Source organism: Narcine bancroftii, chromosome 7 (assembly GCF_036971445.1).
Source record: "Narcine bancroftii isolate sNarBan1 chromosome 7, sNarBan1.hap1, whole genome shotgun sequence".
In the NCBI taxonomy this organism is placed as follows: Eukaryota; Metazoa; Chordata; class Chondrichthyes; order Torpediniformes; family Narcinidae; genus Narcine; species Narcine bancroftii.
The window spans coordinates 187,281,984-187,308,049 of NC_091475.1; the positions used below are offsets into that span (position 1 = coordinate 187,281,984).

Sequence of the window (26,066 nt, forward strand, 5' to 3'; positions counted from 1 at the left end):
TTGACTGCTGTGATAGGGTTTATAGCCACTGGGAGATTAACTACCACCTGGGTCTCTCGGCTGACTTTTAGTAATTCCCCCACCCCCCCCCCCCCACCCCAGGGTCGGCGTCATGGGGGGAATTCACAGGCCCTGCCCCAACTCATCTCTCTCCCCCTCTCTCTCTCTCAATTAAATAGAAACTTATACCCGTTCTCATCATGAGATGATTTTTGTGTGGATGTGGGTCATGTCAGTTTCAATTTTTTAAATTGTTCCATGCTCTGCAGCAGGAGGCAGACGCCACAAACCTCAGGCTCAGAACTGTATGTACTTTTTGCAAATGCGCGGCGAGCATTGATTGGGCGACTAGCGGAGAAGTATGACTACACTAATGTTGTACTTAGTACTAGTGCATAACACGCATAATAAAATATCTTGAAGACAAATTATATGAATGAATTATAACAGACCTTTCATTCCATATGATAGAACTGCAACACATAAAACCTGCATGACAGAACCATAGACAGAACCATTAAACCATTGCTACAGCTAACAGTGCAGAAAGGCCATGATAGAACCATTAGGGCAGCAAAACTATGAGGACATTGTACAACAACAAGCCACACACAATTTGACTTGAAATACCTTTCAACCATTCAGCAACCATTATAATTTGCAAACTCTGGGTACAATTCAATTTCCAGAAACTGTTCTGTCATTCATAATTGAAATAACATGAATAAAATAATTAAAATGATTACTTACTCCACTCCTGTGCCTGGCAGTCTGGCAGTGAGTCCAATTGACTTTTCGGTGAGCGACGCTGGCATTGCATGCATGATGAGCTGAACTGAGCTCTGCTACAGGTGGTAGACAGCACAGACCTCAGGATCAGACTTGCGTGTGTTTTTTTCAAATATGTGGCATGAGCGTTGATTGACAGGTAGCAGTGGGACTAGCAGAGTCCAAGACCCTGCTGCTGATTGGGTGAACGCAGCTTTGGTGACCATGAGGTACATGCCTAGAGAAGTATGACTATACTAATATGTATAATAATGTTGTACTAAGTACGACATAACAAAATATGAAGACAAGTTTATATGAATCAATTATAACTGACCTTTTATTCCATATTATCCATCACAACTCAGTCACATCATACTGTTTCTTTTCTGCCCAGATTATTTAGATGGTGTCGAGGAGCTAACTTGGTTTATGGAAAAGCGAGTAACTTGTTGTTAGGGCGGGGGGAGGTGGCATCGGATGAATGCTGGAATATAAAAAGAAAGAGTTTAGAAGCTCGGCCCCCCTCGAGTCCCGACGAGCATGACGCGCAACCTGGGCCAGCAGCAAGCACTGTGACCTCAGTGAGGTGGCCTCTCAGTCAATCACAGTGGCGCTCACCGGAGGGTCACTAATTACTTAAATGTCTGCCTTCGGGCACTCTCGAAGGTAATGGGAGTTGCTTTTCAACCTGCCTCCCCCTACCCACCCCCAAGTCTGACCAATTGGATGTTAAAAATCTAATAATTTGCTGGGAAGGTGAAGGATCATCCATTCGCGATCATCGCACATACTGGACATGTCACATGTTGCATTTCTGCAAAAAACGCAAATCTTCATCACGATACGGCTGGCCTGCGGTCACCAGTTCCCAGAAACCGCCACCTGCGCGCGTCACCCTTGTAACGGTACGATGCCAACTCTGGCCTCACCTGCACTATCGCCAGCTTCTCCTGTGCAGATACAGTGAGTAGAAACCAGGCATCCTTAACTGAATAGGTGCTGAAGCCTAGGGGTTTAGGCCCCCTTACCCTCCAGGCCCCTAGGCTTCAGCATGATGGTTAATCCACTACTGCTTACAGCATAATAATGAGCACTGGAATAAGTTGGCATAATGTAGTGAGGTCATGCCAAATGTGTATGAAATGGCATAAAAAGCAAATCCAATGAGATTACTCAGAAGGTCAGGTGGTATCCTGAAGAGAGAGTTAAAAAAGTGAACATTTCAGGTTGATGGACATTCAACACTGGGAAAGAATAGTTTCCTTAATTATTTGTAACATTAGCAGCTATGCAAGTCTGTTGTATTTTCATCAGTGAGAATGAATATAGAACCAAGAGATACTATCAGTTCTATTTTATGACTGATCAGCCTTTTCTTAAGAAAAGAGATTTTTAGAAAATTAACTCAATTTCAATTGGGCAATCATTTTTTTTCTTTGGCTTGGCTTCGTGGACGAAGATTTTTGGAGGGGTATGTCCACGTCTGCTGCAGGCTCGTTGGTGACTGACAAGTCCGATGCAGGACAGGAAGGCACGGTTGCAGCAGTTGCAATGAAAAATTGGTTGGTTGGGGTTGGGTGTTGGGTTTTTCCTCCTTTGTCTTTTGTCAGTGAGGTGGGCTCTGCGGTCTTCTTCAAAGGAGGTTGCTGCCCGCCGAACTGTGAGGCGCCAAGATGCACGGTTTGAGGCGATATCAGCCCACTGGCAGTGGTCAATGTGGCAGGCATCAAGAGATTTCTTTAAGCAGTCCTTGTACTTCTTCTTTGGTGCACCTCTGTCTCGGTGGCCAGTGGAGAGCTCGCCATAGAACACGATCTTGGGAAGGCGATGGTCCTCCATTCTGGAGACGTGACCCACCCAGCGCAGTTGGGTCTTCAGCAGCATGGATTCGATGCTTGTGGACTCTGCCAGTTCGAGTACTTCGATGTTGGTGTTGAAGTCATTCCAATGAATGTTGAGGATGGAGCGGAGACAACGCTGATGGAAGCGTTCTAGGAGCCGTAGGTGATGCCGGTAGAGAACCCATGATTCGGAGCCGAACAGGAGTGTGGGTATGACAACGGCTCTGTGCACGCTGATCTTTGTATGTTTCTTCAGGTGGTTGTTTTTCCAAAATCTTTTGTGTAGTCTTCCAAAGGCACTATTTGCCTTGGTGAGTCTGTTGTCTATCTCTTTGTCGATCCTTGCATCAGATGAAATGGTGCAGCCGAGGTAGGATCGACAAAGAGGATAATCATATAATGATTGGAAAATTATATAATGCTTAACATACTGGTGTGAATGATGTGATGGTAAACAATTGCTGCCAGTTTACAAAATAATTTCACAGAAAATCACTGATCCCAGCTGGGAAGAAAATAGAAAATCTGTAGGTTAGCTTTTGTTCTTTTAGAGCCTCCAAGCATATTAATGAAGTGAAAGTAAGTAGTGTGCCTGCTGTCTTTGCAAAGGAATGTGCTGAAAGACAACATTAATAATGAATGGAATCAAGTTGTTTACAATGCAACATGCTAATCCTAACATCTTTTTAAATAGAATCCTGGTCTGATGCCAAAAGAGTAGTCTTGAACTAGAAAAGCACACAAGCCACAGAAGCTTGATCATACAAAGAAATGCTGGAAGAATTCAGCAGGTTAGCCAGTATCCATAGATAGAAATGATTAGTCAATATTTCGAGTCTGGAGTAAATTTCCACCCGACCCTTAAATTTACCAGGACTGTTTTGAACACCTCTTTCTTCTTCCTTGACCTCACTGTCTCCTTTTTAGAGAATAAACAATCCACAAACATCCATGACAAACCCACTGACTCGCAACCACCTGGATTATACCTCTGCCCATCTTGTACCTTTTAAGGACATCGTCCCTTTCTCACAATTCCACCACATCTGTTCCCAGGATGTGGCCTTGCCCTCTAGGACATGAGAAAAGCCTTCTTTAATACATGCAGTTTACTCCTTACTGTGTTATGGGCCCAGAGGACCCCAAAACCAGCAACAATAGAAATTAACCAAAACAAATGGTTACTTAAACATAAGTTGCTTTTAATTATCTTTAAACATAAAAACAGGATCAAACCTTAACTTATTACTATTAACTTAACCCCCTTCTAATTCTAAGCGCACGTGTATGTAATGTGTGTGTGTGTGTGTGTGTGTGTGTGTGTGTGTGTGTAAGTTCAGAAAAGTTATTTGATTCACGGTCCAATCTCACTTCTCATTCCTCCAAGTTCACTGGTTGCAGGGAATTCTTATACTGTGCACAGAATTAACATTTATGAATTTCATTACGCTTTGGTCTTGACAGTTTTCAGAGAGAGATTTGTTGCTCATTGGACACAAACTTCCAATCAGCCACATGAGTGTCTTGCCGAAGAAACTTGCCCCATCAGAGGTTTTCCAGATGATAACCTCTTTCTTTTAGGTCACCACAGAGTTCGTTTTTCTGTTTCCCTTATTTCAAGTGAAACATTATACAGCCAGCCATCTCCTCTTGTATGGACCACAAGGGTTTTTACCAGACTGAACTAAGAACTCACCACACAGCTTCAAAATGGTTTTTTTCCACAAGTTTGCCAGCTTGACCTGTTCCAGTCCCAGCTGCTGCTACCCACTTAGAGCAGCAAGCTTCAAACAGCGGCACTGGACCTAATCCTCTGAGTGCGTTCATCTGTTGCTCTCCAAAACAATAATCCATTACTCTACAGCATGTCCAATTAACACCTACTTGTGAAGTCCTTATAGGCCTTCTTCAAAGTTTTTGCAAAGGCACTCGGAGCCTGGACTGTCTGGTTTGAGCAGAGCTCCAGCATTTTAAATGAGATCTGTTTTGAAGTGTTTGTATCTGTGTGTGACCTAAACTAAAAAAACCCACACAACATATCCTTTAAAACATATCTATACACAATATAAAATATAACAAAATCTGTCCCATCTGTCAATGATGAATACTGCACCCTTATCTCCTTTATTTCTCATATATCTGCCCTCAGCTCAATGCCCTCCAGGCATAATAAGGATAGACTCCCTCTGGTCTTCACTTTTCACTCACCAAGCTCTGAGCCCAACACATTATCCTCCAATATTTCTGCCAACTTCATCATGATCCCACTATCAGCCTCGTCTTCCCCTCTCCATCCCTGTCTGCTTTTTGCAGGGATAAGTCTCTCCAAGACTACCAAGTCTGCTTTTCCCTTCCACTTACTTAAATACTTCCCACTATAAGCACAGAAAATGGCCCTCCATCCTGGGCCACACACAGACCTTCCCGACGAGCCATCAAACCCATCTGTTGCATTTGGTGGACCCATTGTGGCCTGCTCTACAATGGTGAGACCACTTCGCTGAACATGTGCACTCTTGTGGGTCTAAACTTGAAGTTACTCTAGTCAACCACTTTAACTCCCCCAACCATTCCCACAGGAACATGTCATTTCTTGCCCTCATCTATTATCAGGATGAAGCCAAACTTCAACTTAGGAAAAATACATTATATTTCTTGTGAAAAACGTTAAAACCTAATGGCTCGAGCATTGATTTTTCTTTTTCTTTGGTAACCTCCCCCCCCCACTCCCCATATCTTCTTTACTTACTCCTGAAAAAGAATCCCCTCTCTCTAATTACTGCACCCTTTTTTAATGATTTCTCCCTTTACCTGTCTCTCCACCGCTCATACCTTCTGTTCCATCACCTCTGCCCTCCAGCTTTTCCCTTTTACATTACATAGTATCACCCTTTTCCTCTAGTCTTAAAGGTTTCAGATCCAAAAGATTGACCATTTCTACCCATAGATGCTCTGACCTACTAGTTCCTCCAGTAATTCTTATTCTTGTAGTGTTTGTTTACCTATTTACAGCATATAGAAATAAACTCACTTATAATTTGTGTAAATCATAAAATAGAGATGTTGCAAGAAGATGCTTTATGCCTCATCAAACTTGCATTGATCCTTGTACCTCAAGTATACATCTTGAATATACATAGTCACAGAATTGGACATCACTGAAGAGGGTCCTTTGGCCATTGGAGGATGACCTATCCTCTGATGCCTTGTCTGTTTAGTGTCTTTCTAAATGCCTCTAAGATGGAGATTATAACTAAATCCACCAACTCATTGGCAACTCTAAACAAATAGGTTCTCAGCTCTTTCATACAGAATGAAGGAAACATCCGCAATTCTCAGGGGAATGGAATTCTGAAGATTTACAATCCTCTTGAGCAAAATTAATTTCTCTTCAGCTCATTCCTAAGTATCTGAAGTTTAGGCACGAAATTATGCCTCTGTTTGTAATTTTGCAGTCTGAAGAAACAGCTGCTGAACATCTAGTCAATCTCTGAATCTCTGAACTTACAATGAGATTCCCCTCATTCTTCTGAATTCCTCCAAGGCAAATATATTCTTCCTTTAGATGCAGAAATCTAAATTCCAGTTACCTATAGAATTGCAGCAAAATTACCTACTTTAGCACAAATATAATAAAGGCCAACAAAAATATTTGCCTTCCTAACTGTTAGCTGTTCCTACCGAATTCCCTTTGTGAATTGTAAGTTGTTGGCAATGCTAAAAATAGTTGCATTCAATTTTGTTCCTCTTTTTAATGTGATTGATTGTTTAATAGTTTTGTTTTTGCTGACTGTTCAGCTGGTTAGTTTTGCTGATAACAGAATATATGTAAAAAGGTAATGATTGCTTTTAAAATTGTTTTGCTCGATAACTTCAAATCCATAATGAATATCAAAACTAATTTATCTGATGGATAGCTGTGTGGATTCATAGGAACTGAATTTCTCTGATAAGTTGAATGTCAGTGGTGATGAGCAATACAGTTTTTAAAAACAATTGAAATACTAATAAATTGATGGAAAAGAGAGGGAAAGGAGGCACAATCTTTCTTTGCAATTTAACTCTTGCAGTGTAGGTATTATTTTGTAAACTGTCCTGTACTCCCAATAAATCTTTCCTAAAGTGTGATGCCCAAAACTGTTCATAGTGTTTCAAGTGTGGTCTTTCTCATATTCATTGTGCTCATGTTAACTTCCACCAATTCTACTCACATCCTTCAGGGGAAAAAAAGCATAATTCCATTTGGCTTTTTGATTATATTTTTGTATCTTTTCTATGTACAAGAACTGCTGTGAGTTTGTTTTATTGGGTCTCCTAGATTCAGTGCATTGAAAATGTGTGTCTGCTGAAGCATTATTTTATATTGAGGCATATAAGATAGACAAATTTGGTGAGTCCTGGATGTCCTCTCATTTTATTTCAGATTTGTTTGTTAAAAGGAGAAATGCACAATAACATTCAATGCTTGGAAATGAATTCACAACCATAATTGATTGATTAGAGTTCTTGATTGACTCAGCAAGTTACAAAGCCTGATGTTCTTTTAATTCGACGTGTTCCACATTTGTGGTGTTTCAGGTCCGTATTGAACAGGTTATAGTAGCAGAGCCAGGTGCAGTTTTATTATATAAGCTCTCCAACCTTCTCAAGTTTTACCACCACACTATCAGGTAAGGCAAAATTAGACATTCAGTAATACATCTGCATGTTGTAGATAGCAGGAAGTATGATTCCAGAAAACAAATATGTTGGACCTTGCTTGGACACACACTGCATTCCAAGGAATGAGAGCGCTAATTAAATTAGTATTAAAATAGATGATTATGGGATTATATGTAGAGATATATGGGTCGGCACAACATCAAGGGCTGAAGGGTCTTTTCTGTGCTTTAGTGTTCTATGCACTACTGAAAGCATTACTGCATTAGGAACCTGGTGTGAACCTTCCCATTCCCATTGCTATGTTGGGAAATTGACACAAATCTAACAATAAATCATCCCAGGAGAGGTTCCCTGTGATAATTGGTGTGGGTGAGCCAGAACAAGTACTGGAGCCATTTGGTACAGAGAGATGGGGTTCAAGAAGAGGCGGCACGATTAGCACAGCAGTTGGCGGAACACTGTTACAGTGCCAGCAATTGGAACTGGGGTTTGAATCCTGCGCTAAGGAGTTTATACATCCTCCCTATGTCTGCATGGAGTTTCCCTGAGGGCTCCAGTTTCCTCCCACCCTGCAAAACATCCCAGGGTGTAGGTCAATTGTGTGTAATTCGGTGACACGGGCTCATGGGCCAAAGGACCCTCTACCATATTGTTGCCTAAATTAGGACTTTACACTTGGTATCACATTGAATACAAACCTGCTGGTGATGACAGGCAACATCTCTCTGTGTAAAGAAATCTCTTGGCCAATCAAATTGAAGATGAAATGGCAGCCTCTGTAGAGGTGAGGCAGACCATAGGTGCTGTCAATCCCCAGCAATGGGCCACAACTTCCTTGCCAGCCAGGATAGAGTCCTTAGCTTCCTACCTCAAGGGGAGCTTCTGCATTACTTGCCCCAGCCTGGCCAACTCTATTCCTCCTAGGGAGCCTCTGCATACTGATTCAGTGCAGTCGGAGCACAGGCAGAAATCAGGGTTTCTGGCACAGCCGCAGGTTCCCAGCCCAACAATGCACAGCATAATCCAAAGAGTAGTCTATTTTTTAGGACATACCTGACAGTGCTTGGACTGGAGGACCAAGAGCACTTTAAAATATCTGCTTTGTGGTGGTGGTGAGGAGAGGGCCATTTTGCAAAGGATGAAGTATAGATTTTTCATACAAATCTTGTCTCCTGCTAAAAGCTGTAAATCTGAAATAGAAGCAGAACCTGCAAGAAACAGACAGGTCAAGCAGCATCTGTGAATAGAAAAATGAATATTGTTGCAAGTCGAAAACACTACATCAGGGTTTTCAACCTGTTTGTCTTTCCACAGAAGCTCCTGATCCTTTTTTAGCATTTTCTGCTTTTATTTTTGCATGCTAATAGTGAATGGAAATGCATTTTATTTTTTGGAGCTAAAATGTAAGTAGACTATTGAACTCCACTTCTAATATTTGCTCCAACTGAGGTCAATAAAACCTAAGAAATGTGTGCTTGCAGTTAAGTCTCTGTGATTCTCGCAAGTTACAGGGAATTGGTCAGGAATGACTGAGATATCACTTGGGGAGTTTCTCCAGCTATTTTGGTTAAGCTATGTTGTTTCAGCACAGACTTAATAATTTTCCACATTTGAATGATAATATGTTACAGGGCATTTATTATTTGTATTAGTATTTGTAATACTAATACTTTTTCTCTCCTCTTCAATCAGTGGAATTGTAGGAAACTGCGCCGCCACTCTGCTGATCACAATTGAAGAAATGCATGTTCTAAGCAAGAAAATGTTCTTCAATAGCCTGGGTCTTCATGCCAGTAAATTAATGGATAAGGTGATTTATGGAAGTCACATCAATCTTTGCAGTTACCTTTGGTAGATCTTCTTCCAGTATATAAATTAACTGACAGCAAAAGAAAATAACTAACTCTATATGGATTCTGAAAGTTTTCTGTTTTTTGCATTCTTTTTATTGCTATTGCCAAAATACACATTTTTGTAAATGGAACTGCTGTAACACTACAGGAATACTTCAAAAAATCAAGCACTGAGCTTGACATGCAATATTCAGATCAAAATTCTTAGAGGTCTGAGTACTTTTTGGATGTGCCTATTTTCCATTTTATTTTTAAACATTCTGATGTGGACACATTCCTCTGCATTTGTGGCACATTAATAGCCACATTTCTCACGAAGAGGAATGGGCTACACATGCCTGAGCCAGCACAAACTTTCATGGTGTAAAGTTATTAGAATTGAAGACATTGACTCTAGCCAATTTGTTATATTTGACAAAAGTTGTAATTCTGGAGTGCTAAATATTTTTAAAATTATTCTATAGGAATATAAAAATCTTTTAGACGAATTTTTTACACAAAACAAGTAAAATATTAACTGCAGCTCAGATATGTGTGAATGGAAAATCGATTGAAATTTGCCTAGCTTATCAATTTCACTTCATAAAAATAGTTACTGACATATGTAGTATCATTTGCTTCTTTGAATTATCTCAGTTGATTGAATTCCCAATCCTTGCAAAGCACATTCATTGCAGAGAACAATTTCAAAATACTTAGCTCATTCATCCAACTTTTCAAACTGATGGCTGAGATGATCTCTGCTGCCCAATTCATCATGCCCCAGTCACACACCAGTCTTTGAGGTAAAATACAAAAGTCTGCAGACACTGATAGTAGTAAAACCACAGAAATGCTGGAGGAACGTAGCAGGTCTCGCAGCATCCATTATAGGTAAAGAAATATTACCAACATTTTGTGCCTGAGCTTCCTCAGGGTATGAGCTAAAAGCTTCTTGGCTTTTTACTCATAGTTTGAGGAAGGGCTCAGGCCAGAAACATCAGTAATATATCTTTACCTCCTGTGATTGCTGCAAGACCTGCTGAGATCCTCCAGCATTTCTATATTTTGCTTGGCAACTTGTATTGACTCCTAGTTTGACACTGCCTCAGATTAAAAAAAAAATCTTCCACTTCTGGCCTCTTGCAGAAACTAAAATTCATTGCTGCACCATTATTTAGGATTCAGCTGCTGAGATTCTATGGTTTGAAATTTCCCTCTATTAATCCCTCAAACTCACTATCTGTTTTTTCTTGCTTAGAAGGCTCTTTAAAACTTCCTCAAAACAGGTTTTGGGTACCTAATGTCAATAATTCCTAGGGTGCCACAATCTGTTTGATAACACTCGTGAAATGTGAATAAATATAATGCCAAGAACCTGTGTCTGAATTTCATCTCTCACAGGTTGAGCTGCCCCCACCTGACCTGGGACCTACCAGTGCTCTGAATCACACGTTATCCCTCTTGCGTGAAGTTCTTTCTTCCCATGATTCATCAGTTGTACCAATGGATGCAAGGCAAGCAGATTTTGTCCAGGTAAATTGAAACATACTCTGAAATTTAATTCCTTTGGCCAATGGCTCTACAATTGTATGAATGTATTCAGTTTTTGTTCTTGATTACATACCAGTAATATTTGTGGTCTCTGGACCTGCTGTGGTTGAAGTGCCAAGAACATGGTTTTGAAAATATTGATGCTCTTTATTTCATTAGTTTCAATACACTTTAGTTTTAAATGTCAAATGGTACCTTTTTAAGAGGAACCTTTACATCTTTAAGGTGGGGATGTTCATGTTAATGGTTTGCAACCAAAGCAATTCAACCAACTTCTGTTTTCAGTTATGTATATTGCTCATGATCTGATCTTTGTTGAATTTCAAGGAGTTTCTTTAAAGTCTCTTTTAAGCCTAATTTATGGATACATTCTCAATTGGTGCAACAGTATTTGTTGGTATTATTTAAACAGTCTTGAGTGGAACTGAACCTAAAGTGCCCATTAAGGTAAAAAGCTTCACTATTCTCATGCTCTTAAGTTTGGACAACTGCATGTTTGATGATGTAGTTGCCATTAAATTCCATTTTTAAAATTATAAACAAAGAAAACCTTGTTTTGATTTTTTTTTATCTTTAGTTCACTGCTTATGCTTGTCAATTCCTGAAATTTAAAACCTCAATATTTTGTGTGCCATCCTTCGATGCATGTAGTTAACTTTGCAAAGATGAGTTGAAATTAATGTTGCAAAGTGAAACAGTGTCATAGTTATGCAGTTATAAATAGATAATTCGGCCTAACTCATCCATTCTGATTAAATTGCCTCCCTGAGCCAGTCCTCTTTGCCTAAATTTGACCCAATATCTTTAAAGCATTCCTATCCTTTCTATATTTTGCTTGGCAACTTGTATTGACTCCTAGTTTGACAATGCTTCAGATTTAAAAAAAAATTTCCACTTCTGGCCTCTTGCAGAAACTAAAGTTCATACCTGTCCAAATTTGTACCAGTTGGTACCTCTTCCTCCGGCAATTCTTCACACATTTCCGCCTCCCTCTGTTTGAAAAAGTTTCCCCTCAAGTCTACTTTAAATCTTTTACCTCTCACTTTAAATAGTTTTAGGCACCATTACAATGAAGGGCATAGATAATTTGACTATACACCTTGTCTTTGCCCCTTCATGATTTTATATACCTCTTAAAAAGTCATCCTTCACTCTCCAACACACTGGAGAAAAAAAGCCCCAACCTATGCAGCCCCTCCTTATAACCCAGACCCTCTTTATAAGTCAGTCTTTCACTCTTGGTAACTTACTTCTGAATCTTTACTGTACCTTTCCCAGCTAAGTTGACATTTTTCCTCTAGCTGGGCAATTAGAACTGCATACAGTACTCCATATCTTACCAGAATTATAGCATTGAGTCCCAAAACTTGGACTCAGTTCCTTGACCGATGAACACTGCTTTCACCAACCTGTTCACCTGTATCACCACTTTCAAGAGATTCTGTATTTGTACCCCAAGGTCTCTGTTCTACAGTGCTCTCAAACAAAAGTGGACCTTGTTGTTGATCCGATTACAGGCCTCCAAGCTTACAAAATAACCCTCCGCTACCATTCACTGACTCATTCCACCAAGCCAATTTTGTTCCTGATAGACTAGCTCACCCTGGATTCCATGTGTTTGAATCTTCTGAACTACCCTACTATACAGAACCTGGTTCAAGTCTGTGAAATTCCACTTAGTACATGAACTTTAAAAAAAAATCACTTCAATTCTTTCCAAGTGTTTTGGTTTGGTTTCTGGGGCCACCAATAATGTCAAAGACTGAGGTATGCGATCTACTTACTCAGAGCATCTCTTAGCTATTCTAAAACTTAAAGAAAATAATGGAATGCATATTGTCAGCATTGCACGAATTTATAAAACAGACGTGATATGCTTCTGAGGAAAATGGGTATTCCTTGGTGATGATGAAAAATTGATTTTGAGCAATGCTGCAAATGTGCTCAAACTTTGATCACTTAAGCTGTTTATTCAATTAACCATGTAATTATTTTACTTTCTATCACAAGGTCCTTTCTTGCATTATGGATCCACTATTACAGTTGTGTACTGTATCTGCCAGTAACCTTCACACTGCTGATATGGCAACCTATATGGTAAACTCTCTCCACATGATGAAGACAACTTTAGCCCTCTTTGAATTTACTGATAAGCGCCTTGAGATGCTTCAGTTTCAGGTATACCCAGTATCCACAAGTTAATTTTGTTTTAATGGGCTAATTGATAGTACAGTAAAATCCCCATTATTCGGCACCTACAGGGATCGTGGATGTTGGATATGCGAATTTTCCAGGTGACTGAGACTCACTCTTTCAATGCCTAATTAAGATAGATGCATTAAGAATACACCGTTTAAAAGACAAAAGACATTGCAAAATGTAAAGTAATTTAAAAAAAAATCAGTATTGTAGTCTTTAATTATGTAAAGTTCACTTTAATCAGCTAATTTCTGTAACGTACAAAATTCAAATTCAAACGCTGGTCACTGGTTCTGTAAAAGCATTGCACTAGCCCCTACACTAACTATGCCTCGTCATAATTAACCCCCTCCCGTTGAGCTGATAACCCAACTCACCTCCACTCCAGTGTTCCGGTCAGACGCTCAGCGCAACCCGACTCACCTCCACTCCAGTGTTCCGGTCAGACGCTCAGCGCAACCCGACTCATCTCCACTCCAGTGTTCTGGTCAGACACTAGGTGCAACCCGACTCACCTCCACTCCAGTGTTCCAGTCAGACACTAGGTGCAACCCGACTCACCTCCACTCCAGTGTTCCAGACAGATGCTCGGTGCACCCCTACTCACCTCCACTCAGTGTCCCAATCAGGCCCTCGGCACACCTTCCTTTAAATTCAAACCCTGATCGCTGGTGCTTTAATGGTGTTGCACTAGCCACTATGCGAACCATGCTGCTGTCATAATTAAATCACAGCCCCCCCCAAGTTAACAGATAACACCTTACTAATATATTTAATAATATGCTAATAAGGATAGACTCTTACCTGGCAGGGACAGAGTGACAGTTTGAGAGAGTTCCCCCAGCAGTGAGTGTCGTCCTGGGCAGTGCCATTTTATTCAATCACAACTTTATTGAGACTTTATTCAAACAGCTGTTGCAGGTGGGGCACAAGTGCTGGCTGAATGTTTGTTCCCAAGGGATTGTGTGGCTTCAGAGAACATTTACTTTTACAATTTTATTATTTAAAACTTTATTTATTCTTAAAATCAATTTATTTATTCATTTTGTTTTCCCCCGATTAAGCTTCTGGTTGATTGAATTCCAAATAATGGGGATTTTTCAGTATTTTAAAACTTATATTTAATCATGCAATCAGTATTACACTAGACTTACAGAATGTCTCATCCAAAACTTTCAAAGTTGCCCATTCTCTTTCTTTCTCACTTTTGTTGTGAATATTTATTGGCTTTGTATTTCAATTATTTACTGTTTTGATGTAATTTTGTTTTTTAAACTAAATACCTGAAGATCTTAAAGTTCCACTTATCATTTTGAGAATTTTCACCCCTCTTTCCCATTATCATTTCCTGCTATCTGTTTCACAGTGAACATATTTATTTTACTAAAATTCTTTAAGTTCCTCTATTTAATTTTTCCAAATATTTGATGAAAATTTACAAGTACAATTGCAGGTTTTGAAACACTGCTTCCTTTAAAGGGTTTTATGGTATATCTGACATATATATATAGACCCCAGTTTGGCTGCCTGAGGTGCCCTGTTGACCAGCATACAAGTCAACCCTCAAAGTTTGCGATGCCTGAGGTGGGCCATTGATGTTGATCCCATAGATCGTGTGGATTGATCTGCTGGGCGTTGGCTGGAGGTGATTGTTATCGTGGAGAGTCCATCGACACAGTGCAGCACACGGCAAAAATATGAAGCGAGCTTTAAGTTTAAAGTGGTAGAAATGGCCAAGAAAAATAACAGTTATGTTGCTGCGAGAAAATTTGATGAGAAGTTGGTAAGAAATTGGAGGAAGAAAGAAGAGACTTTAAGAAAAATACCAAAAAGGCAATGTTCTTTGAGAAAAGAAATTATTCATTGGCCAGAGTTGGAAAATCATGTTGCAGAATGGGCACGTGAACGAAGACAAGATTGATACATAGTTACCTGAAATGAAATAAGAACATTTGCACTGCAGTGGGCCAAGTCACCCCAAGAACTCACTAATGATTTTGAGGGTACAGTAGGCTGGTGCAATCGTTTCATGAACAAGAAAAATCTAGTATTACACCAAAAAATAAAAATTGCACAGAAAGTACCAAAGGATCTTGATCATAAAGTTGTAAGCTTCTACCAGTTTATTATACGGAACTGGCAGAAACACCAGTTTTCATTGAGAAATATCAAAATTATGGATGAAACTCATGAATTTTGACATGAAAAGCAATAGAACAGTGGAATGGAAAAGTGTTAAAACTGTGCAAACCAGAAGAACAGGCCACGAAAGGGTTTACCGTGGCGTTATTGTGCATGGCCAACAGGACAAAGTTAAGACAGATGGTCATTTCAAATGCAAAATTAAACCGAAAATGAAATTTCCTGCAGGTATTTTTGAACATTTTCATGCAAAAGGATGGATGGGTGAAAATGGTGTAAAACTATGGAACTATGTTCCAATGTGTGGAACAGGTGGCCAGGCAGTTTACGCAAAGAAAGGAGTTCTTTGGTCTGGGATATGTTTCATATCCACTTAACTGAGAAGACTAAAAGTAGATTAGCACTATATAATACTCATAAGGTGGTTATCCTGGGTGGTTTGATGTCCGTATTGCAATCTCTCGATGTCTGCTTGAACAAAAATGTGGAATGAGGAATGAAATAAATGAATGTCGAGTGCAGAAAATTCATTGACAAGCGGCAGGGCAATGCGTGCTGCATCACTTGATATGCTGTGTAACTTCGTGCTCAAGGCATGGGACAAAATTAGAGACTGTGATAAAATCATTTAAGAAGTGCGGTATCTCTTGTGCAATTGATGGCTCGGAAGATGATTTATTGTGGGACACTGACGATGAAGCTGATACCGCCTCATCAGATACAGACTGGGACCCATATGATGCCTGTTTAAACAGTGAGAGTATGGACGTGCTTGCCGCCATCTTTGCTTCAGACAATGATCGCGAGAGTGAATTTGAAGGGTGCTAATTGTGTTGTTTTCAATAAAGCTCTCAATAAAAATCTACCACTGTCAGATTTTTTTGGTTTTTCGAGGGTCGACTTGTATGCCGAATCAGTTTTTTTGAAGGTCAACTTATACACTGGAACAGTGTGGATTGGATTTTGAGCTGAACTTAAGATCTCAAAAGTATATCTGGCGTATAAATCGACCCCTTTTTTTTGAGTTTTTTTTGGGTTTCATGCCAAAATATACGGTAATTTGAATAATGTATTAAAAATACATTCTTTTAAATCTCTAACTTGTATAAATTAGTGCAAGATATTAAATTTAAAACAGAATGTGCCCTCTCACTAATTCTTTTTAGTGACAGTCAACTATTTGATTTAAGACCAGCCTATTACCAGTTATGGTTTGGGTTAAAGCTGAGGGACCAAATACGAGAAATCAGAGAACTTAGTTCTGTGTCAAGAGATCCGGAACAAAGTAACGTGTCAACACCAGATCTCTACTTTTCTGTGCAGGTATGGAGGTCCAGGTTATTATTAGATGTGCACTGGCACTAGCCAAAATTTCTGTATAGAACATCCAGACGCTTTTAGTGGAATTGACACCAATGTTATAAACGGAGTCCATTGCATTCAAAAGTGGCACAGAAGCCTACTTGATAAAACTTAATGTTATGCCCAGATCATTATGTACTGTTGTATGTTGTTTTGAATCTGCTTGGACTCCTCACATAACTCTATTAGAAAATTATCATCATGGAATGTATTAATTATTTCAATCTGAGCATGTAGTACTTGAACTCTATACAGTTTCTTATGGAAGAGATTTGGATGCTTGTAATCTAATTTTTAACCTGTACCACTTTTCTTTCCCTGCAGATTGAAGCCCATTTAGATACTTTAATAAATGAACAGGCATCGTTTGTATTAACCAGGGCAGGGTTAAGTTATATTTACAACAACGTACAACAGCACAAACCAGAGCAGGTAAATGTTTATTTGGATAGTTAACTCTTTATTCATTGCTAGGGAATTAAAGTCAAGGGTTTTATGAAGAAAATAGAAATACAGAGGATTATAGCGAAATATTACATAAGTGAGGGAAAATTTGAAGAGAAAGGCTTAGATGATTTTCATGAGGATAAATCTGTTGAAATGAAACTGCAATTGAAAAAATTGGAGCTAGATGAAGAGAGAGAAAAACGTAAGCATGAGACGGAAGCTAAAAAAAAGAGGAAATACGAGTTGGAAGAAGTTGAAAGACAGAGGCTTCTTGAATTGGAAAAGTTAAGACTTGAGATAGAGAGAGAGTGAGGAGAACTGAAGCTCTAACTCCCGGAGAGAAATATCACATCTCTCAAACCTCTTGTGTTCAATGTGCAGGGTCCTTTATCCAGTCTTGTCAATATGGATGGTGGATCATTGAAAGTTGCCATGGTAAGTGTCAAATTTAAAAAAAAGCTTGTAAATATTCATGAACAATTAAGACACTATATCATATTTTACAAGCCAAAGTACACTGCTGGAGAACTCAATGGTCATGCAGGATCCTCTACAGTTGCTGCTTGACCCTCAAAGTTCTTTCAGCAGCTTGTATTTGCTTCAGATTCCAGCATCTCCAATCTCTTGTGTCTTCATAGATTTGACCATTTCCAATATTCTTGCCTCTTTTGATTCTCCGTTAGTTAAACTGCACCTCTTGTGTTGTACAATACATCAATTGTACTCTTATTTCTGGATAGCGATGCCTGAATTCCATGACATTCAACACATAAATGAAAGCATTGCAGATGACCTTTAAAAACGTAGATTAAACCCATGGTTAGGAAAGACTGAATGATGCACAATCCACACCTTCACGAATCATTTGCTCTTCCCTCGATTTAATCTTGCACTCAGATGTTGAACAGAGTTTCTGCCCGCTTTCATAAATTTCTCTCCGGGAGTTAGAGCTTCAGTTCTCCTCACTCTCTCTCTATCTCAAGTCTTAACTTTTCCAATTCAAAAAGCCTCTGTCTTTCAACTTCTTCCAACTCGTATTTCCTCTTTTTTTTTTAGCTTCCTCTGTCTCATGTTTACGTTTTTCTCTCTCTTCATCCAGCTTCAATTTTTTCAATTGCAGTTTCATTTCAACAGATTTATCCTCATGAAAATCATCTGTCTTTCTCTTCAAATTTTCCCTCACTTATGTAATATTTCGCTATAATCCTCTGTATTTCTATTTTCTTCATAAAACCCTTGACTTTAATTCCCTAGCAATGAACATCAGTTCCTTTTTTATTTTTCTCTGCAGCTCTGAAAGTGATGGTTGTTCCAGAAAACCACTAATATTCATTGCTGCTGTTTTCTTCCCCCACACACTTTAAATAAGCTTGGAAAAACAATTTACTAATAAATCACAAAAACTTCAAAGGTTTAAGATCCAAAAACTCCAAAGGTTCTAGTTCCCAAACTCCAAATATTTCAAATCACAACGGACAAGCCCCACTTGTTATGAGCCCAAAGGACTCGAAAACCATCTCAGCAACAGAAATTCACTAAGACAATGGCTGCTTAAACAAAAATGTGTTTTTTTTTTGTTAATACATAATAATATCAATATTTAACTTAACCCCCTTCTAATTGTAAGCGCACATGTATGTGATGTTTATGTGTTCAGGAAAGTTCTTTTTCACTGTTCAATCATTCACTTTTCACTTCTCCAAGTTCACTACTATCAGGCAATCTTCCATACTGTGCACAGAATTGAACAAATATTCTATTCACCGGGTTCTGGTGCTTTAACTTAAGTTGTTACTGTTCAGGAAGATCTTTGATGGTTTTGGAGAGATGTTTGTTGGACACACAAAAACTGATCTCCCCCTCTCAGCTTTTTCCAAAAGATAACCTCTTCTTCCGGGTTACTACAAAGAGTTCTTGTTTTTCCCCTATTTCAGGAGAAACACAATAACCAGTCACAGGCTCTGCAGTTGACTACAGAAATTTACAATAGGCTGAACTCGGAACTCAAAACCCATCTTGAAATGGGGTCGTGCAGTAGATCTGCAAAAGTCTTCAACACAAATTGATACTGAATATCTCTCTCTCTCTCCAAAAAGAATGAATATTTTCTCTCTGTTTGCAAAACCACATGACCCCTCTTAGAACAGCAACCTTCAACCAGCAATTTAAACTTCTGGCACCAGTCTTAATAGCAAAAGATTTTTAGTTCTTGAGCCTGGGCCCCTGTACACGCTCTTACAATTACTTTCCCATTGTCTTAGCAAAGCCAATTGGAGCCCTGAAGTCTCCTGCCGCATGGCACTTGAGATGTTGGTTTGTGAAATGTGATCTAATAACTAAACCTCACAATCGTACCCCTTTTTAGATATATTTTATCATAATTTTATTAACTCATTCTGTAACACATTTGCTTTAACTATGCCCCTCACGATCTTATAAACTTCTGCAGTTCATTCCTCAGCCTCTTGCACTCCAGGGAATAAAGACTCATAGGCTCTTTCAAATTGCAGCACCCGTGTAACCCTCATAGGACCTGGGTGAGATTACTGGGTGGCGTGCGCTCCCGCATCTTTCAAATGGCACGCTAACCTACCTGTTATATCGCCGACCCGGATATTTAAGGGGGATCCCACTCCTGTGATGATGTGGTGAGTGACACGTCACTCAACAACAGGGAATTCCCTATTCCCTGTGTTCTTTCTGTTGCCTTTCTGTTTAAAGTTCCAGAGTAACCAGCTGAGGCATTTCCCCTTTCAAATAGGCAGAGGAGGACAGCCAGGTAAGTTTTACTGGTAGGTCTGGAACTCGGGTAGATTTTGACCAGGCTTGCCCAGTTTAGCATTTTCAAATCGCTCTGTACCTGGGTTTTCAACCTAGTAAATTGTCCGGTTAACCCCATTTTACAAGGCAATTTGAAAGGGCCTAGTATTTCTAAACTCTCTCTATATATTAAACTCTTCAGCAACATCCCTCATTAATCTCCTCCCTTGCAACTTGATGCCATCCTACTGATGGCTGGGTAGCCCAAATTGCGTACAACACTTCAAGTCCAAACCATTGAGCTCAATAGCCCACCTAATGAAAGCAAGCATGCCAAAGTGTGGATTTGTTTCCATAATCATACCTTTGAAGTAGCTTGCTCATACAAATTATTACTGATAATATCTACATTTCCACATTTCTTTGTCAGGCCATTGAAAGCGTAGCGGCTCACAGAGCAATCTTATTCCCTGGCTAAATTTCCCTCTAATAACATTCTTCCCACATTTCCAGGTGTTTCTACCACCTGCATGTAGAGACAACAGAGCATACAATTAACCTACCACCCTGCCCAAGGAATGAGAGGAAACCAGATCGTCTGATGGAAAACTGACCTTCAAAGGGAGAAGGTATAATCTACGCAAGGAGCAATGGAGGCCAGGAACCTGAGTCATTGGAGATGGGAGATAGCAGCTCTACCAACTGCTTCTCATAGCATTTACTGATGGTTTCCAAATCATCATAGAATATTTGTCATCACTTAAAGGAAGCAGAAAAATAAGACATTCACAAATTGCAATTTATAGAGTCAGGGCACAAACTTTTATGTCAGAGTCTGATCAAGAAAATGCCAATATAAAAGACATTGTCACAAGGACAAAAGAAAATAGGAGTAGGAGCAGATAATTTGGCCACTCATAGGATGTCATAGGTGCTCTGTGTTTAGTAAGGGATTACTTAAGGTGGCATTTGAGTGGATAAAAAAAAACAGGTTGAGAACCTCTGCTTTAGACAGATATAAAACGTATAGAATAAAATCTTCTGCAATTGTTAATTTTTAAATGTCGAAATATAGAAAATAAGAGCAAAAGTATCCAAACACAATCTGCTGGAGGAATTCAGCGGGTGAAACAGCATCATTGGGGGGAAATAAAGAATGGTCAATGTTTCGAGTTAAAAACTCTTGATCAGAACTCGCAGAGAATACCTCCATCAGTCTGTGTTTAATTTCAGATTCCAGCGTCTATAAACTCGTGTGTAGTTCCAAAGCAAAAATAGCCCACTCAATCTCTCCTACCTACTTTGGCATCCAGTAAAAATGTGACCAATCTGATCGTTGGCATCAACTTCACGGTTCTGCCTAATCACCATAAATCCAATTCTCCATTTGATTTTAAAATATTAGGAATGAGTAGCAAATGCTAACCATTCTAAATCTCGGTTAGTGTTGCGATTAGCGCAGCGCTATTACAATGCTAGTGACCCAGGTTTGAATCCAGTGCTGGTTGTAAGTGTTTGTGCATTTTCCCCATGTCTGTGTGGGCTTTCTTTGGGTGCCCGAGTTTCCTCCCACTCTTAAAAATTGTCTGGGTTTTGTAGGTTAATCGGTGTATTTTGGCAGCACGGGCTCGTGGACCAGAAGGGCCTGTTACCATGCTGCATGTCCAAATTTAAAATGCGCATCATGCCAAGCCATTTTGGATGCAATTAAGAGTCAACCACTGTGTCTGTGTGTTTCCAACCAGTGCGGGACGTCTTGTTATGTGATAAATATTTAAAAACACTTCTTCAAGTGTATTTGAAAATGGACAGCTTCCAGCCTTCTTGTTGAACCACTTAATCGTGCTTGAACTTGAGAAGATGCATCTTTGACTTTTTATTCTTTCCTTCACAAAATGAAGGCTCTTTGCCATTTCCTGACGCTGGTTCAGCTACAAAGTAGTTTCCACCTGAAAAAAAAACTACAGGAAATCTGAGACAAAATATGAACAGCATATTTGAGCTTGGTCAGTGTGACAAAAGTATATTTCCTTTGTATTATAATGATTTCTTCATCTCTCCCACTCTTGTGCAGCGCAAAGAAAACAGAATTAATGAATCTTTTTCTTTGGCAACTGTAACTAATATTTAAAAGGGGAGTATTGCCACAGTGTGTGTGAAATGTGTTTCTTTCCTCACTTCAATCATAAATCTAATCTGACCTCACTGAGCGTACAAAAAGCACTTGTCTAGTCATTATGGAGAGGAAATGGCTTCAGCAACTGTGTTGTGCCATGTGAAGCCATTTCCTTCCTGACGTCCTGGAATTTGAGTAAGTCAACATGAAAACATTGAGGGGAAATCTGAGTTAAGTAAGGTCATTTTTTTGGATGTGTTACAATTTGGATACAATTAGATTATGCTTTTAAATGTGGATCCCTCCCATCCCCTCCCCCAAATTGACGATATTGTCTCGTTACTTTGTTATTAAATTTGTACATTCATTGGCTTTTTTTAAATTAAATTCAGATTTTTTTGTATTAATCAACTGGATTTTAAAACTAAAATGAAAGACAATTCCAGCACCTGATATCTGGCAGATCTGGTGTTTGACAATAGGTCAAATCTAGTGTTTAGCAGAAACCCCAAAATAATGGCATCAAGGTGCACACTCTCTACATGTACTCTATCTGCTTTGCACTAGTCTCTGGTACATTTCTATTTCTGTGCCCATGCAGTATGGAAATAAAATGAATGCTATCGTTGGAACCCTTTTCAGCACTGATACCATCTTGTTTATTTCTTCTTTAATTGTATCTCTCAGAATTTAATTTGAGAATTGCCCAATGCATCATTAACCAATACTTCCCCTTGTAAATGTTTCCTATCTAGCTTGTGCATAACCAATTCTAATGATATGGTTGGATTTTTGCCAAAGGCATCTACTAATATTCTTTGAAAGTATATACTTATTATCCATGTTTGCTTTATTGATACAATGCACTGGCAAGCAAACAGTGCTAAGGTAAATTTACAAAATTGTTTAATTTTTGTAATGCAGAGCCATATATTTTCTGTTTGATTCTTGGCCAAGATTATCAGAAAGAATAGAGATTATATACCAGCAATTTATAATTACTTGATTTAATACACGAATACAAAGAAGGAGCCATGTTTTTTTTTATTTTTACAAGTTATTTCAGGTATTTCCAAGCTAATAAAATTAGAACATTTCAAGGCTAAAAAATATGAACATTCTGTTAGTAACTTGCATTTATTTCAACTCTCCCTGACCTGGAGGTGAGATAAAAGTGACATCAAGGCAGCATTTAGTCCAAGGGACGAAAGAACCATGGAAAAATTGAAGTCAATGAGAACTGAGAGGAAAATACTCCTAGTTGAAGTTGTACCTTGCACAAAGGAAGGTGACGATGGAGGTGAATTATCTCAGCCGAGGACATCGCTCCAAAAGATTTAGATCAAGAGTTCTTGCACCAGCCTAATAGATTGCTTTATTAAGACCCTTTATTTAGAATTATTGCTAAAATCAGGATGTGTATTGATATTTACTGGTAATTTCCACTCATTGCTGTTCTATATGAATGAGTGTGTTCAGTAAAACAAGAGTTGGTTAACACATAGACTGATAAATGGCAAGTAATTTAATTTTTTACATTGAGATTATGACAAGCTCCAAAAATTGCAGAGATAAGGAAATCTCTGAAATTCACCAGGATTATCACTGCTAACTCTCTTACTGTCAACTTCCTTGGGTCAGAAACTTGATCTTATAATATTTTGAAATTAATTTTCCACTATTCCAGCATGACCACAAGAGGAGGTAAGAGACTGATATCCTGTGGTATCCAAACCTCACACCGCTTTTGCACAATCTGCGTTGATGAATGTAACTTGAAATAGTTGTTGAGAAGCTCACCATTGTCCAGCAGAAAATAGTCAGCACTGAATTTTCCATCCTAGACATTCATTTCCTCAGGTTTGACACAGCACCAATCTATATTTTATATTCCTGCATTGGTTGTAAATTTGTGAACTTTATACCAAAAATGTTGTTTGCTGATTGATGTCATTGTCCCACATCTATATAAATGCAGATGGTCACAGAGCACTGGGATGAAATATATGGAAACTTACTTAACATGCACAGCATATTGCGAATCAGATACAATTTTTTGGGTTGAAATAAAATTTCTAGGTTATGTTTGATCTTTAACCTCTATTTGCGATGTGGTCTGTACCTGAGTGGAGCTGGCTAATATTGGGACTGGCAGTTCACATGATATCATTGGGAGGCCATTTAACCCAATGGTCCTGTGCCGGCACAACCAAATCCACACAACTTGCTCTTTTATGTAATATACTTATTTGGAAACAAAGGTGACCATTCAGCCCATCTAAGTCCAAGCAGCCTCATCAGTCCCTTTAGGATTCATGTTATTCCCTGTGGCCCTATAACTTTTACTCTCTCATCTACCAGCACTTTTTTTGAAATATGAGAGAGAGGAAATGCGAGCACCCAGAGAACACCCACGTTCAGGTGGAGAACCTGAAAATTCTGCACAAAGAACATCTGAACTGAGGATTGAACCCATGTGCCTGAAGATACAAGGCACCACCATTAACTGAATATGAATTACCTGCTGTTTATTTCGAATGTATTGAAATTCATTTTCCACTATTCTAGCTAAATGAAGAAACCCCAGTGCCTTATCTCAGTTATAAAACTTCTTAAATTCAGCCATTTGGAAATAATTATTATGAACTATGTCTAACTGAATTTGATGCATGTGTTTTGTAGGTCCAATTTGATCGGTATTTGTCTTCACCGGATAGCCTATTAATGCCACAACTGAATTTCATTTTGAGTGGAACACTTAAGTGAGTATATGTGGAAAGAATACAGCAATATATTCAAAATTTAATATTGATTCTGCTGCCTGATCAAACTTCCAGTGCTGCTAAGAAATGTATAATCCAAGTGAAAGCCAATTTACGTATAGTATATACCAGCATATGAGATAACCCTGAATTTTCACCTAAAATGTAGGTTTTGAGCTATACTCGCTGTATAAGACTACCCTAAGTCCTACTGCTCCAATAGTCCTTTACCAATGATCCTACTGATTAGTGGAGGAATGCTGTCATAATGTTTTAAAAGCAAATGACTCAGTCAAGGTTTAAATTTTATTATCATGTTTTAAAATAAATCACTGTCGGCTCTTTTAACACGCTGTTTAAAGCCTGTACAGAGCCGACGGCAGTCGGACTGGGCAGATGGACTCCATGGGAGAGCACTGAGACTGCTGTTAAAGTTTGGATTTTATACTAAAAGTATGATGGCCCCTGGTTTTAAGGTGATATTTTTAAAGTTCAAGTGTTGTCTTGTACCCCACCATATACTGTATATTGATAGAGGTTAAAAATAAATTGCTGCTATAAATCTGAGAAAGTATCAGGATGTGCTGGAATTGCATGAGAGATTAATCAAAACTTGAAAGAGAAAAAGTTTTGAACTTCAAATGGTCCTTTTACTTTGTCTGGCTTAATAAAATCAATCTTCCATGCACAAACAGAGTAAAATGTTAGTAATCTGTTGACACAATTGTGCATGGATGATCGTGTTCAAATCTTGTGTACCTGTGTTTGACCATTTTTGTTTTGGCCGGTAGAGAGAAGATTTTCAAACGATCCACAGAGCTTGTGTGTCGAGCCTACAATGACATCTACATAGCAGTAATGAACCCAGTCAATGAGTACAAGGAGCCAACAACAATCCTGCAAAGATCTCCACAGCAAGTGCAGTCACTGTTATCCTAACAAATTCTAACTGATTTAGTCTTTGGTCACTATGTTTTGATTAATTTAAAAGGGAGAGGTAAATACAAAATGTAATTTGTTTTTCATTACTTTGGTTTCATTATGAATTTTGATAATATTGTCATTTGTTTATGCCGTAGAATCATCTTAACATCTCTGGGCGGGATATAATCTTAATCTCATTTTCAAAACTGTTATCACATTTGGAAAAGGAAAGCTGCTCTTGATTAATTTGTAGTTGGTGCACCATTTGCCTGTCTTTAAAAAGTGTCGTTGTAAATGGAAACCACCTTGGTGGCAAATAATTTAATATTATCTTTACTAAACCATCAAATGTGCTTTGCATTTATTTTCACCTTCAGTGATCAGGAATATTAAATATTACAATTGAAATCCAATTACAAAGCAAGCTGATATCTCGAGAAAGAAGGGAAAGTTAAATATATTTAAAACTACTTGCCAGTTCATTTAAATTTACAGTAAGATAGGATAAATCTGTAATGATTTTTTAATTCAGATAAAACTGCCACCTTTTAATTACAACTTAACTTGTGTGTCATATGCAGAACAAATTACCTGTTTAAAATTGATCCAAATTTTAAGGAAACTTGAGTAAAGAAGTTCTATCTTGGAGAAGTTAACTCAATTTTCCTGTTCAAAAATTCTTTAAAATTTTGTA

General features: G+C 38.7%; 1 protein-coding gene across 6 annotated transcripts in view; it reads left to right on the plus strand.

Annotated features, from left to right (window-relative positions):
• cog6 (component of oligomeric golgi complex 6) overlaps positions 1–25,721 on the plus strand; it is a 107,227-nt gene extending 81,506 nt beyond the window's left edge. For 3 of the 6 annotated variants that reach the window (XM_069891721.1, XM_069891724.1, XM_069891722.1), the window contains exons 12-19: positions 7,191–7,282; positions 8,967–9,084; positions 10,511–10,642; positions 12,671–12,838; positions 16,688–16,795; positions 17,192–17,245; positions 24,369–24,448; positions 25,240–25,721. In XM_069891721.1, the coding sequence (XP_069747822.1) occupies positions 7,191–7,282; positions 8,967–9,084; positions 10,511–10,642; positions 12,671–12,838; positions 16,688–16,795; positions 17,192–17,245; positions 24,369–24,448; positions 25,240–25,387 (900 nt within the window). In that variant the 3' untranslated portion in view covers positions 25,388–25,721. Of the gene's footprint in view, positions 1–7,190; positions 7,283–8,966; positions 9,085–10,510; positions 10,643–12,670; positions 12,839–16,167; positions 16,318–16,687; positions 16,796–17,191; positions 17,246–20,083; positions 20,200–24,368; positions 24,449–25,239 lie in introns of those variants that run through there. The other 3 variants (XR_011342296.1, XM_069891723.1, XM_069891725.1) reach the window with 3 other exon arrangements.
• The last annotated feature ends 345 nt before the right edge of the window (positions 25,722–26,066 follow it).